Here is a 19526-nt window from a genome sequence, read left to right as displayed (position 1 = left end):
ACTTTGGGCTAGTACATTTCTTCTACCTAATAACATGTTTACAACTCTGGTAATTTATTTTATTCTACAGACTGAGGAAGTGGAATATTAACAAAGTTGGAAGTGTTATGCAGAAATTCTTAAAACATCTTGCTTCACATTTCAATAGCAAGTATATGACAGTTACTCAGACCTTGTTTGAAAACTCAAACTTAGTTTCTCGTTTTATAAAGGTATTTCAAAGAGAAAGAAAGAAATGTTGATGTAAAATTTACAAAATTAAGACTGATAGACGGTGTATCTCCACCGCAGTGTGGGTCCTACCTTTTCACTCATCTCCAAAACCTAGGACACACTTTATAATTCCACGTTGTAACTTGTACCCTATGATCCTATTTTTTTAAAAAAATGTGCAGCGTGTTTTAAATATATATTTTTAATTTCATAATAATGTGTTTTGGTTTATGACTTGAATATTTCATTGCTTTATATACATATACACAGATATATTAATAACTTTTTAAAATTTTCTATTTCATATGTCTTATTGCTTTATACCTGCACATAGACCCTCACAAATTACATCGAAATCATTTATCACAAGTGACTTGTCTGTTTTTTATTTTCTTGTTAGGCGTAAAGCCACGCTATAAGCCATTTGTACTCTTCCCTGCATTGGTATGAGAAACCATATCCAGCTACAAATTGCTATTTTGACTCAATTTTATAAATTCTAATAGTTAGAAGTGTCAAAACAAATACTTGTAGCTTGCAGAAATAATGTTAATTCTAGGCCTTAAATATTAAGTTTATTTCCATACTCACTTTTTGCTATTGTATTTTCACGTTACACTACATATCTTGTTCCTGTAATTTTTCTGCCTGTTCTGTTTTGGATTTCGCGCAGAGTTGGATTTCGTCAGAGTCGGATTAATTTCTTGTATTTGTCTGAACATTTTTATACACGTCCTACTATATATTTTAGTCATTAAAGCCTTTTACAAAGACATAAATGATGATGCACTTTTTGTATTAACTTTTCGGACATTACTTATTGGATGACCTGGTGTATAAGACTAGTTAAAAATAGTTGTGATAAAGATATTAGTCTTTAAATTCAATTTTCACGATACTTTGAGAAGTGAGTAGTTACCTAATTCTATGTTGTAAATGTGTAATCAGATATAAATAAATATATAATTCAAAACTGAAAATTTTTTCATCAGTCTTTGTTTTTAAAGAGAGGGGTTGATCATATTAATTTAAAAAAACATCAGATATAATATTTATATAATTTGTATAATATTTGTCTTTTAAGTAAGACCCAACAGTTCACTCAGTTTATGTATTACCTACAAAAACAATACAAATTCAGTAACACAAAAAAAATCGTAATATTGTAAATAATAACTTTATAATTCCTAAAATTTCTCATTTATTCACGATACTTTAAGCCCCCTAGTGGCAAAGCGGCAAGGCTGCGGACCCGCACCGCTTAAAACAACGTTTTGATACCCCTGGTGAGCAGAGCACAGATTGTCCACTCTGTAGCTTTGTGGCTAATTCTAAACAAACAAACAAATTTATATTTTAAACGGAGATAAACTGGTCTGAAGATAAAAACATGGATTTGTGTGAATATTTTCCAGTTGTTTCCTACTGGCTGCTATTATAACATTAATACAGGTGTTTGAACAGTAATAGCCCATTATGTAGCTTTATGCTTAATTCAAAACAACAATCCTAGGATATGAATACATGTGGAATTCATTTCGTGAATTTTTCTGAGTAGCGTTTTCACAGTTCTTTCATTTTAATACCTCCTTAATCTATATTACATTCATAGTTCTGGCATGTGGGTTCTGCTAAAAAACCATTTTCGTTCTCTATAAACATCTTGATACTTTTCTGACAGGCATTTGTGATCTATCTCTTTCTATTGTTTTATTAGTGTGTGTTTAGGAGGGAAAGATTAAATGGGAAAGTGATATGATGTAGGGTATTTTAGCAAAGTGTTAACTTTGATCATAAAACAGTTTTATTGCATTTTTAGGAAAGAATTAGTGCAAATGAAGCTTAAAATCATTAACAAGCAGCCACACTATCACACAATGTAATACTTTTTTTACTTTTTATTGTTCCTGGGCATAAATTGTTATTTCCCAACTGCTTATGCCTGAAGTAAATGGAAAAGATCTATTTTTCTCTTCAAACTTTGCTTTTATGACTTGGGTAATGAAATTTTCAAATTTACCCATTTTCTAGAACATTCCAGAGATCTTGGTTTAACCAAGTCGAATCCCGAGCTTATGACATCTTGGGAGTGGGGATTTGTTAGATGAAAGTGTGCAAGTCGCAAGTCAGAGGAAGCGTCGCCGACATTTTTCAAGCTCTTTCACTGGTCAAGGTGAGCTCTACTTCTGACACAATGTATCATGTCTGTACGAAGCAATTGGATTTGCCTATAACCCGATCGAGTGGCGCTTCTTCATTGATAGCTCATCCAGAAGCTTCAAAGCTGTGCTACTCCATACGGGAATAAGTATCCGCCCCTTCCCCTGACTCATTTGGTGAACCTCAAAGAGGAATACAACAGTGTCAATGCCTTGCCAGAAGCCTTGAAGTATGATGAGTATCGCTGGGAGATTATCGAGACTTCAAAATGGGGGTATTCCTGATGGGTTTCCAAGAAGGCTTTACGAAGTTTCCCTGTTATCTTTGCCTTTGGGACAGCAGGAACACCGCAGCGCACTACAACAGGAAGCACTGGCCACAACAGGAGGCATAATGTCAAGTGTGAACCACTAGTGGACCTTCAGAAGGTGTAGTTCCCATCATTGCACATAAAATTTGGTCTTATAAAACAATTTGCTACAGCTCTTGATAAGGAGTCTGCAGCCTTCAAGTACCTTCGAGACTTTTTCCCTAAGCTGTTTGAGGCAAAGGTCAAAGCTGGTGTCTTCGTTGGACCACAAATAAAGAAGATCCTGGAGTGCACAGAATTCCCCAGAAAGCTCAGTAGGAAGGAAAAAAGAGTTTGCGGCAGCTTTGACGCAGTGGTTCGGGGCTTCTTGGACAATCGCAAGGCCGAAAATTATGTGGAACTGGTTGAAACTCTGGTGAAGAACTGCAGCCCATTTTGCCGTAGCTGAAAGTCCATATCCTTGACGCTCATCTCGACAAATTCAAGGAAAAGATAGGAACATACTCAGAAGAGCAAGGCGAGCACTTCCACGAAGATATACTGGACTTTGAACGCCCCTACCAAGGAGCGTATAACGAGAACATGATGGGAGACTATATTTAGGGGCTGATACGTGAAAGCGATTTACATTATAGTCGTAAATATCGAAAAACTAGTCACTTCTAAACATTTTTGTATAACTTTAGTATAAATACATATAAATCTTCATTCATATGCTGTTTTATTCAGACCTTATGCAAATGAAAATGTGCAAATTTGCCTGTTTTTACACAGAAAATAGGTTAATTTCTAAATTTCATTATCCAGGTCACAAAAGCAAAGTTTGAAGGGAATGATGGGCATTTTCTGTACTTTTACAACATAAGCAATTAAGAAATAACACATACTATCCAGGAACAAATGTTGTGTTACACAATGTTATTAATTTTCTCATCTACCCAAACATATTACACGTTTTGTTTAATAATTTACCTTCTAATAGCGTACCTACCCAAACATATTACACGTTTTGTTTAATAATTTACCTTCTAATAGCGTACCTACTCAAACATATTATACCTTTTTCTAAAAAAAATATATAAATTAATATTCAATAGGAGTACCTACCCAAACATATTATACCTTCCGTATAAATTACCTGTTAATAGAGTTTCGTAAAATTATAAGTGAAATAATTGCAAAATGAACATAATTTGTTTTGCAATCGCAGCATAAACCTTTACAACCTAGAACAATAACGAATATTAGATAAGTCTGGGAAATTAACTAGTAATATAAACTTATTACAAAATAAAATGATTTGCTCAGAAATGGTCTGTTGGAGAAACAAACGTCTGCTCATTTAACCTACTCTCTATAATATATTTTATATAATTATATTTCATTTATTTTTATAATCATTAAATCCGTATATTACTTAATAAAGAATTAAAATTACTCACAACAATAAAGAAGGATAAACCATTGACGTCTTTTCACAAATACTTAGATATTCTAGACTTTCTGAGATTAATGGAAACCTGGTCAAACAAAATGCAGCTAATTGGTAAATTAGCTTAGCGCGTGTTTTCTTATAGCAAAAAAACATCGGACTATTTGCTGTGTCTCTGGTTTTAGCGTTGTAAATCCACAAACTAACCGTTGTTCCAGCAGGAGAGAAATTAGCATAGACTACACCAAAATGGTTTTGTCCTGTCTAAAGTTGATCTTAGATCGAGCTTGCGATGTAGAAGTCCAAAACTGAGATCTCAGAAACTACCGCAAAGAACATTAACAACAATAACTGGGTAATATTTTTATAACTGTGCAGTATTTTTATAGCTGAACAATACATGAAACAATTGAGTTTTCTGCAAAATGTTTAAGATAACACAAATTACAAACAGGAAGTAGTAAGTTTCAAATATAAAACAATCAGCAAACAAACTTGTTTTTTTTAAGTTTGTGTGTTTTCTTATAGCAAAGCCACATCGGGCTATCTGCTGAGCCCACCGAGGGAAATCGAACCCCTGATTGTAGCGTTGTAAATCCGTAGACGTACCGCTGTACTAGATGGCGGTCTTTTTTTTTAAATGAAAATCACATGGGTGTTGTAACAGATAAGCAATGGGCACTTTCATGATAATTATTGTGTGTACCAATAAATAAAATCTGCTCTGTGATGTAATTATCTGATGGTTGTTCATTTTTAAATTGAAAATTCAATATTTTTTTTTCTAATCGATGGTAAACATTAGTAAATAACAAGAATGAAAACATTGTTGTATAACTGTTAGACAAGAAAAGTCCGTAGGCTGAATAGACTTCCGCAGGAACAAAAAGTTCTAGCTACCCAGAGGGTGAGTGTTCCTGCTAGGTCTGATAATACTGAGAGAGGACTTTAAAATACATTATTTTCATATGTTTCTCCATCTTTTATGAGAAAAAAATAGTAACAAGAATAGTCAAATATTTTGAAACAGTACTGAAATTTTGATTCAGGTTAACCACAAAGATCATGGTATATTAGAAGAAGAATTATTGTATATTATGTAACTGTTTTATCGTGTCCAACCTCCATTGAGTGAGATTATTTCGCGCGCAAAGGAAAATCTGGTAAAATAACAAGAAATAGCTGTTATGTTTGCAACTTTGACTTTACGCAAATTAACGATGGATGAGAGCGTCGTTTTACACCAACAACCAGTAAAACTTACACTCCTTCCAACATTCTCTTAGAATATTATCACTGTCTACAAGTCTTAGGTTTTGCAACTGTAAGGCACAGTAGCTTCTTTATTACGTAATGACAATAATAAACGTAAGTAAAAAATAATCTTCATGTCACTCTTCGATTTAAAGAGAAAGTGTGAGAAGATAGAAAAAAATAATAAAGAGGGATTAAAGGACCTTTTTCGCGCACAGCTAATTGAGGTCCATCTGCGTTAGCCGTCACTACTTCAATAGTGATATACTAGAATGGGTTTGAGTTTATTTTGAAATTTCGCGCAAATCTGCACAAGGGTTATTTGCGCTAGTCATCCCTAATTTAGCAGTGTAAGATTAGAGGGAAGGCAGCTAGCCATCACCACCCACCGCCAACTCTTGGGCTACTCTTTTACCAACGAATAGCGGGATTAACCGTAACATTATAACGCACCCACGGCTGAAAGGGCGAGCATGTTTAGTGCGAGGGGGATTCGAACCCGCGAACCTCAGATTATGAGTCGAACGCCTTAACCCACCTGGACATGCTGGGCCTCAAACACTGTTTCTTTATCGGATATTCGTACAGAGCTATTTGTAATAGCCGTCTCTCCAATTGTGAACTGATCGACCTGAAGGAATGCAGCTAGTCATCAGCACCCACCGCCATCTCTTGGACTACTCTAAACAATTATTTATTTTCTTGTTAAGCACAAGTTTACATTACAGGCTGTGGTCACTGCGGGTATCGAAACCCGAGTTTAACGTAATAAGTCCTAGATTTACCGCTAAGTCAATTATGCGCTACTCTGGTCTGAAGATGTTGTTGTTGTTTTTACATTTCCCTTCTAACGCATCCACAGCCCCAAAATTTGGAATGAATTTATTCTGTTTCTTGTTTTGCTGTAAAGGTTAAGAAAGATACCCTCTGATATACACGGTACAACATTTTAATAATTAGGCCACGCTCGGCCCTTTTAAAACATCAGTATTTTATGAACACGCATTACCTTATTCAATAAATATAACGGGATTTATATTATAGCTCTTGTAATTACCTCTTGGTACGCCTTCCAGTGGCATAGCATATCTCTGCGCACTGAGAACGCTATAAATAAGTATTCGATACTCGTTGCTCATTGTGTAGCTCCGTGCTTAACTTCAAACCGAAACCTCAATTTTATAAACATTCCCACAACGTCAGCGGTAAGTTTATGGACTTATGCAAAAACTTTGGATTCGAATTTCTACAGTATACAGAATGCAGATTGCCAATTGTGTAGTTTTGCGATTAAAAGTAAACAAAGACTTAACACAAACTTAAAAACAAAACTACTTTAAGTTCGACTTTTTGTTTTTTCCTTGTAACTTCTATGTCTTCACTGTACTGTTACTATATTCGTGAAGAATAAATGTTAAAATATTTAACTGCGCGTAGAAAGGTATTTTGTTTCCAAGGGTACAAAAACAATGCCATATATGCTCGTTTGGTTCGTTTGAATTTCGCGCAAAGCTACACGAGGGCTATCTGCGCTAGCCGTCCTTAATTTAACAAAGACTGACGGAAGACAGCTAGTCATCATCACCCACCGTCAACTCTTGGGCTACTCTTTTACCAACGAATACTGGGATTGACCATCACATTATAACGCCCCCACGCCTGAAAGGGTGAGCATGTTTGGTGTGACGGGGATTCGAATAAACGACCCTGGAATTACGAGTCGAGGGCCTTAACCACCTGGCCATGCTAGGCTTCCATATATGCAACCATACAACCAAGAGTAATATATCCATAATTTGCTTTATTCATTAGATTTACCACATGGAATTAAAACTACCATAATATGCAAATACGACCGCATGATAGAAACATTTCATTTCTTTATTTTTAAACATTACAAGTAACTGGAGAAATACTTTTTTCGTGGAGAACATGGTGTATTTATTATTGCAAAGCTAATATGAGATCTACATATTTCTGAATAAATCAAAATGGCGAGATATAAACTGTTGCCTGCGCTGAAAAGTCTTCTAAATTTAAATATATACAGGAACTTTAGAGAGAGTTTCGTAGTAGGAGAGTGCGTGTTTACAACAAGGAGCAAGTCAAGTAGACCTAATACATTCTTTATTCGATTAGACTGACACTTTTATGTCTTTATTTTTGTCAGTTCAGGTAATGTTTTTCGGGACACTTCAACAAACTACCACAAAACGGGATTATCTCGGCAAACCCGGAATGTCTGGTCACCTCAATCATTAATTACACTTTCTGTTTACATTTTGTGTCTTTTTTTCTCTCGCTACTACAACATTAACCAAGAAGTAGATTATACTTTTTTATTTGAGAACTTGAACTTTTGAGCTAACGTGGAGTCAGCTGACAAAAAATTAAAAACAAAACAAAATAAGATAAAACTGGTACGTTTGTCACGTCCCGAAATATCTATTCAGGACACTGGGGCACAGAGACACCAAGAGTACACCCTCTGTATATTTTATGATTTAGTCCTAACAGAATAAACATTATCCGTTTTATATTATTTACTGTACTTCAGTGGAAAAAATAGTCACTAGAATGTAATAGATGTCGATAATGGCTACACATTTATGTACAAGATTATCAAACTTGAAGTCAACCACCTAACTAAATCTGATAAGTAAGCAAGTCCTTCAACAAATACGGTTTATATGAACAAACGTACAAACAGTAGAAATTACTTGAAATAATAATGTATTTAGCCTATGCTTTTAAAAGTAAATACTAGTCAAGGTTTAGTAACATGGATTTTATGGTATTGATATTTGTTCCTCGTTAATACCAAAAATTGTTTATTTGAGAAACTGTTTTGTTTATTGGTATTTTCTTCTTCTACTTCGAGCATTTTCTTAGACATCTGTTAGAAGCAGAAGGTTTTGACACTGCTTCTTTCAAACTCAGTCCCGAACATCTGACCTGAGTATCTTCTGTTGCTGACATGGCACTATAAGTATATATAAAAAATTATATAACTTCTAAACGCATACAGATTTTACAGTAGTAAAACAATTCTACATACAATGTAACGGAAAATAAGGTTTCAGTCACAATCACTTAACTAATTCAAATACAGCTTATTAAATAGAGGTTAGTTACTGTATAACGAAGCATGTAAGTCGTTCTGTTGGTCAAAATATTCTGTAATTATTCCTGATCACCTTACATAAATCTATAGCCCCAAATAAAACAAATAGCCAGTATATTATACCTATATTTCTAAAGACAGACAAATATTCATAGAGCGTGTTTGTGCGTGTTTTCTTATAGCAAAGCCACATCGGGCGTTGTAAGAATATTCATAGAGAAAGGTTTATATACAATTTATTTAACAGTGTTAAAAACAAATTTAAAATAAGTCGAGGTTCTTATCTGAATTGGCGATCCTTGAATTCACTCTGATTTATCTGATCATCGTAGAGATCACATTCCGTCATGAATCATTGTCGTCTTCGATTGTCACAGGATCAAGATTACGTCACCAGCTCTGAAGAGCGGTAGTGTCAGAAATATTCACCTTCTTAATCCACGCCTTGGTTTGCTGCATAATCTAATTTGTTTTTGTCAACACATTTCACCAGGTCTATATTTCCAGTTCAGGCCAGAAACTAGTTCCCTGGCAGCAAGCTTCCGTCTTGATAGACTCTGAATTTTACTTATCTGTTTTGCTAATCGCGGACGACTTTTTCATTTACACAATATCCTTTAATTTCACTACTGGCAACACAGTGTTTGGTCTTTTCAACAAATTTCGCTACTGAATGTTGAATTTGGTTTCGTATCTCATACGTTTTGGAGGTATTTTGATGTTTGGCTGTTGAATATGTCATCGAAATCACAATTAGAATAACATTGCGACCTTTATAAGGTTATTTCCTAGAATTTCGAAACAAAGGCTCTGCTTGAAAAATATTTTTGATTTGTCTAAATAGATCGAAGATTCACTAGCAACTGATAATTTTCCTTAATTTTTTTTGTATTGAGTACCCTTTCTTGGAATATCACTCTGTCATAAAAAATAGACTCAAATGTCACGATATACGGTTCTTTATATTACACATCCACATCGTTGCAGTCCATATTGTAACAGCCATTTTTGCTCTATCTCACGATTGTACACTTTGCGAATAGCCCTTTAGTGTAGTTTCCATTGCAAAAGGCTCAATCATAAGGTTGTCATGTCCAAAGCACGCTACTCCTCCCTAGTGGTTTTCCATAATCATCCAGTGCACGAGGCCTCCTCCTGAACAGCTCTGGTGCCACAAGTTTACCTTTGTTTCTTTGTTTTTCAATATCATTAAGTATAAAGGATATCTTCTTCCAGTAAATTCTAAACCCAAGACCGCAGCACATTTATGGTTTGAGTGTACACATATTTTGCGTCTGAAAGAGCCGTTGGATATTCTTCCCAAAAGTGATCATTTTTTTGGTGGAAGCATACTACTTATGAAACGTTAAATAATTTCAGAATGTATATTTTGTACATTCTGTTCCACCACGGCGTTATACAGACTGTGGTTATCGCATGGCTTGCGGGAATTGTATTATATAATAAATAACATATTCAAAATTATTTAAGTATAGTATACTCAACTCTGTTATTTTATGCTATAATAGAAAGATGCAATATACTGCAATCACTAGGTAAACATGGGTATTGAAAAAATATGTGATACAGATAAAGCCAAGTGATTAATAACTGCGACACAAAACAAAACACTGACAGATACCTTAGTCACCGTGAAATAGATATATAGGTTCAGCCATAGAAACATCGGAGGTTTGCATTTGTTTTCTGAAATCTCTCATGAGGATCAAAGCTAAGTTTCGGGGCTTACAATATTAAATTCCAGAGTTCGTTTCCCCGCGGTGGACAGAGCGCAATTAGTCTACTGTGTATTTTTGTGCTTAAAATATTCAAGTCAAATTTGGCAATTCACATAATTTAATTAAAGTGTTTCAGTACAAACTCAGCTTGATTAGCATTTGACAGCTACACTTAAAAACCTATCACGACAACAAATCTAAAACTGGACACCTTAACATCTAGTGATTAGTGTAATGTACTGTTATGCATTATAATTTATCTTGGATGAGTTTCTGATTTATTATGTTATGTACACTGGTATTAAGATTTTAAATGACCGGAAATTTTAATTTTAATTTAGAAGTTAATTAAATTCAATATATTATTATTATATTATATTATATTATATATTATTATATTCAATATATCAAATTTATGATATTTGCCAATCACAATCAATATTCAGCCTTCTATCTGATCTGGAAACAGTTTACAAACTCACAATCAATATTCAGCCTTCTAGCTGATCTGGAAACAGTTTACAAACTCACAATCAATATTCAGCCTTCTATCTGGTCTGGAAACAGTTTACAAACTCACAATCAATATTCAGCCTTCTAGCTGACCTGGAAACAGTTTACAAAATCACAATCAATATTCAGCCTTCCAGCTGACCTGGAAACAGTTTACAAAATCACAATCAATATTCAGCCTTCCAGCTGATCTGGAAACAGTTTACAAACTCACAATCAATATTCAGCCTTCTATCTGGTCTGGAAACAGTTTACAAACTCACAATCAATATTCAGCCTTCTAGCTGACCTGGAAACAGTTTACAAAATCACAATCAATATTCAGCCTTCTAGCTGACCTGGAAACAGTTTACAAAATCACAATCAATATTCAGCCTTCCAGCTGACCTGGAAACAGTTTACAAACTCACAATCAATATTCAGCCTTCCAGCTGACCTGGAAACAGTTTACAAACTCACAATCAATATTCAGCCTTCCAGCTGACCTGAAAACAGTTTACAAACTCACAATCAATATTCAGCCTTCCAGCTGACCTGGAAACAGTTTACAAACTCACAATCAATATTCAGCCTTCTAGCTGATCTGGAAACAGTTTACAAACTCACAATCAATATTCAGCCTTCTATCTGGTCTGGAAACAGTTTACAAACTCACAATCAATATTCAGCCTTCCAGCTGACCTGGAAACAGTTTACAAACTCACAATCAATATTCAGCCTTCCAGCTGACCTGGAAACAGTTTACAAACTCACAATCAATATTCAGCCTTCTATCTGGTCTGGAAACAGTTTACAAACTCACAATAAATATTTAGCCTTCTATCTGGTCTGGTCTTAATATTTTATATACAGTGTAGCTCCACGAGGCCCAAAATATTTTTATGTTAATACACAAATATACTTCTCTTGATGGGGATGCTAACTAGCTCTGTTCTTGTTTGGCCTAACGCTACTAACAAGCTTACTTTTCACAGAGGAAGATAGATATCTAATGCATTCGTAGAAAAACTAACGTCTGAAGTTGATTATCTGATGTTGAATGGTTAGTATCGTTCGAAGTCTATAAGCGTTCCTGGTCAAATTCTGCAGTTTTCCGACTAATAAGCTTTAATTACAATTATAGCTTCAAAGGCATATAGTATACTGACTGTAGCTGAAGAATAATATTCTGTCTCTTGGCTTCCTGTGATGGCTTGCCTTTATATATCAATCAAGCAAGATTCTCGAACGTTCAAAAATGTTCGAAAACACGCTATCATCTTCGTAAAACCACATATTGTTGATTATTACTCTCGAGAATCTTCTATAAACTTAGAGAACAGGCGGAACTTGTGCAATACACCTTCAACAATGTACATCACATGCGTAAAAACAAACGTAGGTATTAAAGTAAATGCATAGCAATAAATCTGTTACAGTATAAAAACAAAAGCATTATAATAAAGGAGAGATTTTATTGGCTTTCACTTGTACCTAATCTCTGTTTATGAAGTTATACGTGAATAAAACTAAACTAATATCGGGGACCACTTTGCTGAAATGACAACCACTTCCTAAAACTAGTGTATGTTTTCAGTATTTATATTTGGTAACTAATCTTCATTTTTCGTACATATTTTGGTAGCATTAATCTAGGCATTTCTCAATAAACTACTACATTATTAAACAGCCAGTTGGTTAAGGCACTCGACTCGTAATATGAGGGTTGCGGTTTTAAATCCCCCAAGTATTCTATTCCTTTCAGCCGTAAAGGCATTATAATGTGTCGGTCAATCTCACTAGTTGTTGGCAAAAGAGTAGCCTAAGAGTTGGCAGTAGGTGGTGATGGCTAGATGCCTTCCCGTCTAGTCTTTCATCGCTAAATTAGAGACAGCTAGCGCAGATAGCTCTCGTGTCGCTTTGCATGAAATTAAAAAATAAACATTATTGACCCCCTCCCCAAGAAGATCAATAGGAACATTAAAACAATGTTAGTAAACACCTTTAAAGGTTCTCATTAGTGCAAATGAACTAGAAAAAGTTGAAAGTTTGATTTATTGACTGTATATGACTAGAATTAGTAAAATGATGTTCATAATACATAATGGCAGATTAAGTGTAGATATATAAAAGTAATGGGATAAAGATCGTTAATATGTAGCAGAAATCATGAACAACCATTATGTGATAATTGTGTCCAAGAGTTCAAGAGTATATCAGTTCCTAAGCGTTCAAAGTTAATACTAGGCAACATAACCCTGACAGTAACAGTCATTTAGCCTACAGATAGCCTAAACATGTGATATATATGGCTTCAATACATTCGACTCATTGTCATCTTCATCATCTATTGTTATTTTCACTACAACACAATTTTACATTGTCTGTGGAACAGTACACAAGGAAGCAAATAGTGAAAATCTTCTAGATACGTGAGCTACAGAAAAAAAGATAACAATATTCAATATTGTCATGTGTTCTTTAGAACTAGTAGCTGCTTGAATTCTGGTTTACTGATCGTATGTATAACTAAAGAAAGTAAAGCATTTATGACACATAGCAGGTGAAATGTACTAATGTAGTATTAATGACACTTGGGCCAGAAACATGTAGCAGAAACCGTATGGAATCGTTATGTATCAAAACGTGTAGCAGAAACCATATGGAATCGTAATGTGTCAATCCTGTCCAATAGAGAATTTAAAGATACAGTGTTTTCAGTGCTCAGGTTTAAGAACATGAGTTTGTTTTTAAGTGTTCAGATCTTATACACGTAGCAACATAAACCAAACAGTAAAAGTCATTTAGCGTACACACAGCCTAAGCATAAGATATGCATGGCTTCAGTGTACTCAATTTTTGTCGTCTGAGTTGTCAAGTTCAACAAGAATTTCTTTTTTCTTTTGCTGGTTTCTGAACGTCTCTATCTTACACGTATCTGTGCATGTTAGTCCATTGGCAAGGCAAGAACAGCTTAGCGGCTTGAAAAATTGCAGTTGCAAGATAACAATTCCAAATCTGAGCCTGGAGCGCATGGTGTGCACATCTACTCAATGACAAGAAGGCCATCACTATCTGTAATTCATGCAAACTCTTTAAGGTCTGGTTCATCAAGGTGATTCTGAAGACAGCGCCACTGGATTGCTTCTTGATAGTTCACTTGGAGTGCATGCATGTAGAAGCAATTCCTGCATGGTGGAAGCTGGCTTTATTCAATCTCTCCTCCTCTGCTGTAAAAAAAGATGACAACTCAGTTCATTCACCTCATAAATACAGATGGCAAGTGAACTGTTCTATATTCTCAGACAGCTCTGCAAGTATTTACCAGGACTGACCAAGTTGGTTGGCTGAAGGTGTTTTGGTAAGTGCTCTCCCTTTTCACAAGTTTCAGAGCCCCGACCTATGAAGACACTGACAGTAAAGGCATGTGGTCCAATTAGGGTTGCGCATATACTGTTTCCCAGTGAACTTAACCAGTTTTCCAGTATTGATGAACCTTGTGCAATTTTGTGTTTTCCACATTTCTGATAGATAGAGCAGGAGATATCTCCATTAAAGCCAAGGCAAAGCACCATTACGTCTATTTCTTCTGGTATCACTATGATAGCCTTTGCCAAATCTTTGAAGCGTGAAGTACAAGAAGGAGCAAATTACTATCGGCTTCTTCTTTAGTAGATCTCAATTTGGCAATATCTATCCGGTTATCTTGTAGCAAACATATTTACAGGTTACTTACAGTGTCTTGTCTTGTACCTTTTCTTTGTATTTGATAAGGCATAACTTGTTGGAAGAGCTGTACTGGAATTTCTTTCATTACTGGACTTTGTGGCCTCCTGCAATATTCTTTAACTGAAGAGATGTACCTGATCCCCTATTTCATGTCTCAAAACTTTTGATCAGTTTCTCTGGGTATACATCAAAAACGCAACATATAAGGAAAGTTCCATAAAGATTTCAAATTGCTCAAGGAGCATTCAGATTTTCCTGAATGTGTCTGGTCTAATTCACATCTATTCTAAAATATACAAAAGAATATCTTTAGAGTTGGAGCGATACTTTCTAAACAAAAAAGACATGAAATTCAGCAAAGTGTGAAGAAAAAATGGATCAACAATTGAAAAACGTGATTAAGATTTTGAATTATCAATCGACACCAAATTTGGTAACAATCGCCCCCCCCCCAAAAAAATAGCAACATACAATGTATTGAGCTTTATAGAATTAATGTGAAAATGGGTGATACACTAGAAAAAAAATTGATTTCAATCTTCAGTAACGTTTCTTACATGCTAGGTTCTCTGGTACGCCCGACATCATAAACAAAGTTTCAAAATGTAAATATAAAACTAATATACGCGTAACTTATTTGTAAAATTTCCTTCTTAACCCATCAATGACAAACATGTTGACAGACTCGCTGTTAAATTTACGAAATAAAACACAGATAACTAGCCTCCCTGACCCTCACTATCTAGCATATTAACTGACATTGAACTTATTAACTAACACTAACTCATTCAATCTGGCATGTTTATGTTATGTCAATTTTCTTCTTATTACAGCAAGCCTCGAAATTTTACAAAGAAGCCAAAACGTTCATGAAATTTCTGGGGTTCAGAAATAGACCTCCGCCAGTACAGCGGTATGTCCACGGATCTACAACGCTAAAACCAGGGGTTCGATTCCCCTCGGTGGGCTCCGTAGATAGCCCGATGTGGCTTTGCTATAAGAAAACACACACAGCAATTCACAGAATACCATCATTCACATAAAAACCAAACTCCCTCTTGTGAACAAAAAACATTAAAGTAATACACAGTATAACAATCGGAAATTTCGTAGTATGTAAAGAATAACAACAATAATTCGCTAATAATGTTTAACTTATTCATAAAAACGTTACATGTAGAAATTTCCACTTAATCTTATTTCCTATAACTATTATTGTTTTAGCTTATGTTTGTTTTTAGTTGTTCTGTTTGGTGTTTTTAAAGGAATATATAGGTAAGAAAAGGACTAATATTTTCCCTGTTCGATATCACCACCATGAAAACAGCAAAGTTTATATGTTCTTTCAAATAGCACAAGGAAATTCCTCAGCTGACTAAAGTGAAAATTTCAAACGTACCAGTAAAAAGAATAAACGACTTACACATAACACATGTGTTTAGTCTAATTCACTAGTATCGACACTTAATTTTACGACATCTAAACAGGCAATCAGAAAAAAAAAAATCAGAATATAGTCACTTGACGAGAGGCAAAAAACAAGCAGTTTACTTCTAATTTAAGTCAAGAGGCATATTATCATAATACTACAGAGAAAGGAACACTCACCGAGCTAGAACAACCAATGATTCTAACACGTTCTGTCCTGTCTTAGCACTAACTTCAATGAAAAGAGCCTCGAAATCCTAGCGTAAAAATTAGAAACAGTGCTTAGTAAAATGCAAAAACGTTATATGAATAGCTTGTAAAATTAGTTTATTCTAGATATAGTTATGCATTGTCACAGACAAGGTTCTACAATATGTAACACAACCCGTACTTTTGCAAGGTTTTGCCCATCCTTTGTGCTAACGCAACACCGCTTTTCTTCTTGAGCAGTTTTCCGTTTATCTGTTTTGTTTGCCAATATCACAACCGGTATCCGTTGAGAAGTCACATTCTGCAAAAAAAAATTAGAAGAAAAATAAATAAATTTTCATTAAAGTTATTCGGAAATTCTGTAGGATTTTTAATGTTTTCAAATTTCTTTATATTCAAACTATATGAATATTACCTGACGAGATATTCGTTTTTTATTTAATATAATTTATTTGGTGAAACGAAATCTATGTTTCGAAAATATGTAAGACATTGTATAAACGAGCAGGATTACGTTTGATAATTAAAGTGAAAACAATAAAAACGCTATGAATTTATATCTTTATCTCAACATGAAACTGTTCCGCCATAATTTACTAATCTGCATAAGATACTTTACCAGAATTGAACAATCACCTATTAGCATTATATTTAGGTTTACGAAACCTAAAAAATTTCAAGTTAAACAGGAAATTTCTAACAACTCCAATAGAATTTTGAATTACATCAAACACATCATTACCCTTATTGTAACATTTCAAATGTAACGTAATAATAATGTTCATATGTCTTTCGAAACATTTGATAAGAGAGTTTGGTTACCGCATGTCTCTCGTTTGTTTCTGCTACATGTACACTGCTGGCCAAAATCTTAAGGCCAATAAACATAAAGTAAAAATATGCATTTTGTGTTGTTAGACTCAACCACTTATTTGAGTAGAGCTTCGAAAGATGACAATAAGAAAAGGGAAAATAAAAATAATTAATTTTTTTTAGAATTTAACAGGGAAAATATGAACACTATGAAATCAGCTTAAATTCTAGCTGGTCAAAAGTTTAAGACCATACTGAAACGAAACGTTAATCGGTAAACACGTAACGACATTTAGTCATTTGTGTTCAAGCATTAGCGTTGTCAACATCTCCCACTGACATCTCCTGTGTTACATTGGGTAAAAACATGGCAAAGGCTAAAAAGTTGACAGAGTTTGAACGTGGCAGAATTGTCGAGCTGCAAAAGCAAGGTCTCTCTCAACGTGTCATCGCTGGTGAGATTGGACGTAATAAAACTGCTTTGCAAATTTCTTAAAAGACCCTGAGGGATACGGAACGTGAATTTCAAGTGGTCGGCCGAAGAAAATTTCGCCAGTGTTGAGCAGAAGAATTCGACAGGTTGTCCAGCAAGACACCAGCCGATCGTCGAACCAGATTAAGGCCCTTACGGACGCAGAATGCAGCTCAAGAACAATAAGACGGCATCTACGAGGAAACGCTTTAAAAACCGTAAACCCTACTCAAAAGCTACGCCTCCTTCCACACCACAAAACAGCTCGGTTAAACTTTGTGAGAAGCACCAAACATGGGACACAGAAAAGTGGAAGAAGGTTTTGTTCTCTGATGAGAAAAAATTTAATCTGGATGGTCCAGGTGGCTTTTAACTTTACTGGCACGATAAGGATATCCCACCGTAGACATTTTCTACACGACACAGTGGAGAAGGTTCCATCATGATCTTGGGTGCTTTCTCCTTCCATGGGACAATGGAGCTTCAGGTCATACAGGGGCATCAAACAGCAGCTGGTTACATTGGCATGTTGGAGAGAGCATCCTTATTGACTGAAGGCCCTAGGCTTGTGTAGAAATGACTGAATCTTTCAGCAGGACAATGCTGCAATCCACAATGCCTGCAGGACAAAGGACTTTTTCATGGCAAATAACGTGATTCTTTGGACCATCCAGCGTGTTTGCTCAAACTGAACCCCCATTGAAAATGTTTGGGGGTGGATGGCAAGGGAAGTCTTTAAAAATGGACACTAATTCCAAACAGTGCATGATCTTCATGAAGCCGTCTTCACCACTTGGAATAACATTCCAGCCAGCCTTCTGCAAATGTTTATATCGACCATGCCAAAGCGAATGTTTGAAGTTATACGCAATGACGGCCGTGCAACTCACTACTGAGACCTCTTGTTGGGCGTTTTCTACCCTGTTTAGGACTACTTTTTGGTATGGCCTTAAACTTTTGACGAGCTAGTATTTAGACTAATTTCATAGAGTTCACATTTTCCCTATTAAATGCTAAAACCGTTTTTTATTTTTATTTTCCCTTTTCTTATTTTCATCTTTCGAAGCTCTACTCAAATAAGTGGTTGAGTCTAACAACCCAAAATGCATATTTTTTCTTTATGTTCATTGGCCTTATGATTTTGGCCAGCAGTGTATATAAATCTCTTACTTGCTTTTACCAATTTAAAAGAGAACAAAATGAATTACCCTAGTGGGGTTGTTTCCATGCAGTGCCATCATGGTGTAGAAACAGGACACCTGAAAGTGACAAGAAAAGTATTTTAACAGACAACTCAGTATTAATGGGGTTCAACCAATGATGGTATTTAAATTGTCATAAGACAGAACATATATATTCATGCTTGTAATAATTTGCAATATGACGGAGTAAACACTGAACTGATGAAAACGAAACGCTCATTAACAACCAACTATATTAAGTTGGACCATAGACATATTATAGATGTATCTGAATCCCTCCATTTTAACAAAGGTGAAAACTAAACAAACATGACATCTGTAAGTTTCAAACTGAGAGGTGCCTTATACGACAAATAAGCTAACAAATGACCAGATGAGAACCAATCAGCCAATAGTACCCAGCGCCTACACGGCTACTTTTAGCTGAGTTCAGTGTTTACTGCCATTTTCATAACTCTCTCACAAATTAAAATTCAAAGCGTGTTCTCCAATATTTTTTCGAAAGTAAACCTTGGACTCGCTTATATATGTAGACCGATAAACAAAATACTAGGCCACGCCAGGAGCCTGGCAAAAAACAACAACAAAACCGTCAGTAAATTTACTTTTATCAAATTGTACCAAGATTAGGATGATCAAAATGTATAATTCAGGTGCTTGTGACAAGGATGAAGTGCGAAACAGTCTACTATCTTACATTATAACACAGACTCAAGAATCATGAAAACGACAGATCTATCTCAAACTGGTCAAAAGATAAAACTATAAGCTGAAAGTTTGTACTCAACGAAAAAACTCAGAACCATTCTATGAGCCTCTATACCGCGACTTAAAAGATCAAATATATATATATTCATAAGGGAGAAATAAATATATGTACAATCTGCCTTAACTTACTTTTTTCAATTATAAATGTTTTTTTTTTAAAACATATACCTTGGAAATCAA

The 19526-nt window shown here is 35.1% G+C and overlaps 1 protein-coding gene across 4 annotated transcripts in view; it reads right to left on the bottom strand.

Moving 5' to 3' along the window:
• Positions 1-7479: 7479 nt before the first annotated feature.
• The window catches only part of LOC143248799 (uncharacterized), a 43619-nt gene continuing 31572 nt past the window's right edge, over positions 7480-19526 (bottom strand). For 2 of the 4 annotated variants that reach the window (XM_076497545.1, XM_076497546.1), the window contains exons 14-17: positions 18585-18635; positions 16273-16392; positions 16062-16138; positions 7480-8352 (exon numbers count right to left, since the gene is read on the bottom strand). In XM_076497545.1, the coding sequence (XP_076353660.1) occupies positions 8241-8352; positions 16062-16138; positions 16273-16392; positions 18585-18635 (360 nt within the window). In that variant the 3' untranslated portion in view covers positions 7480-8240. Of the gene's footprint in view, positions 8353-14460; positions 14740-16061; positions 16139-16272; positions 16393-18584; positions 18636-19526 lie in introns of all 4 variants that reach the window. The other 2 variants (XR_013027184.1, XR_013027183.1) reach the window with 2 other exon arrangements.

Source organism: Tachypleus tridentatus, chromosome 4 (assembly GCF_004210375.1).
Source record: "Tachypleus tridentatus isolate NWPU-2018 chromosome 4, ASM421037v1, whole genome shotgun sequence".
Taxonomy (NCBI): domain Eukaryota; kingdom Metazoa; phylum Arthropoda; class Merostomata; order Xiphosura; family Limulidae; genus Tachypleus; species Tachypleus tridentatus.
This window is presented reverse-complemented; position numbering and strand designations above follow the sequence as displayed.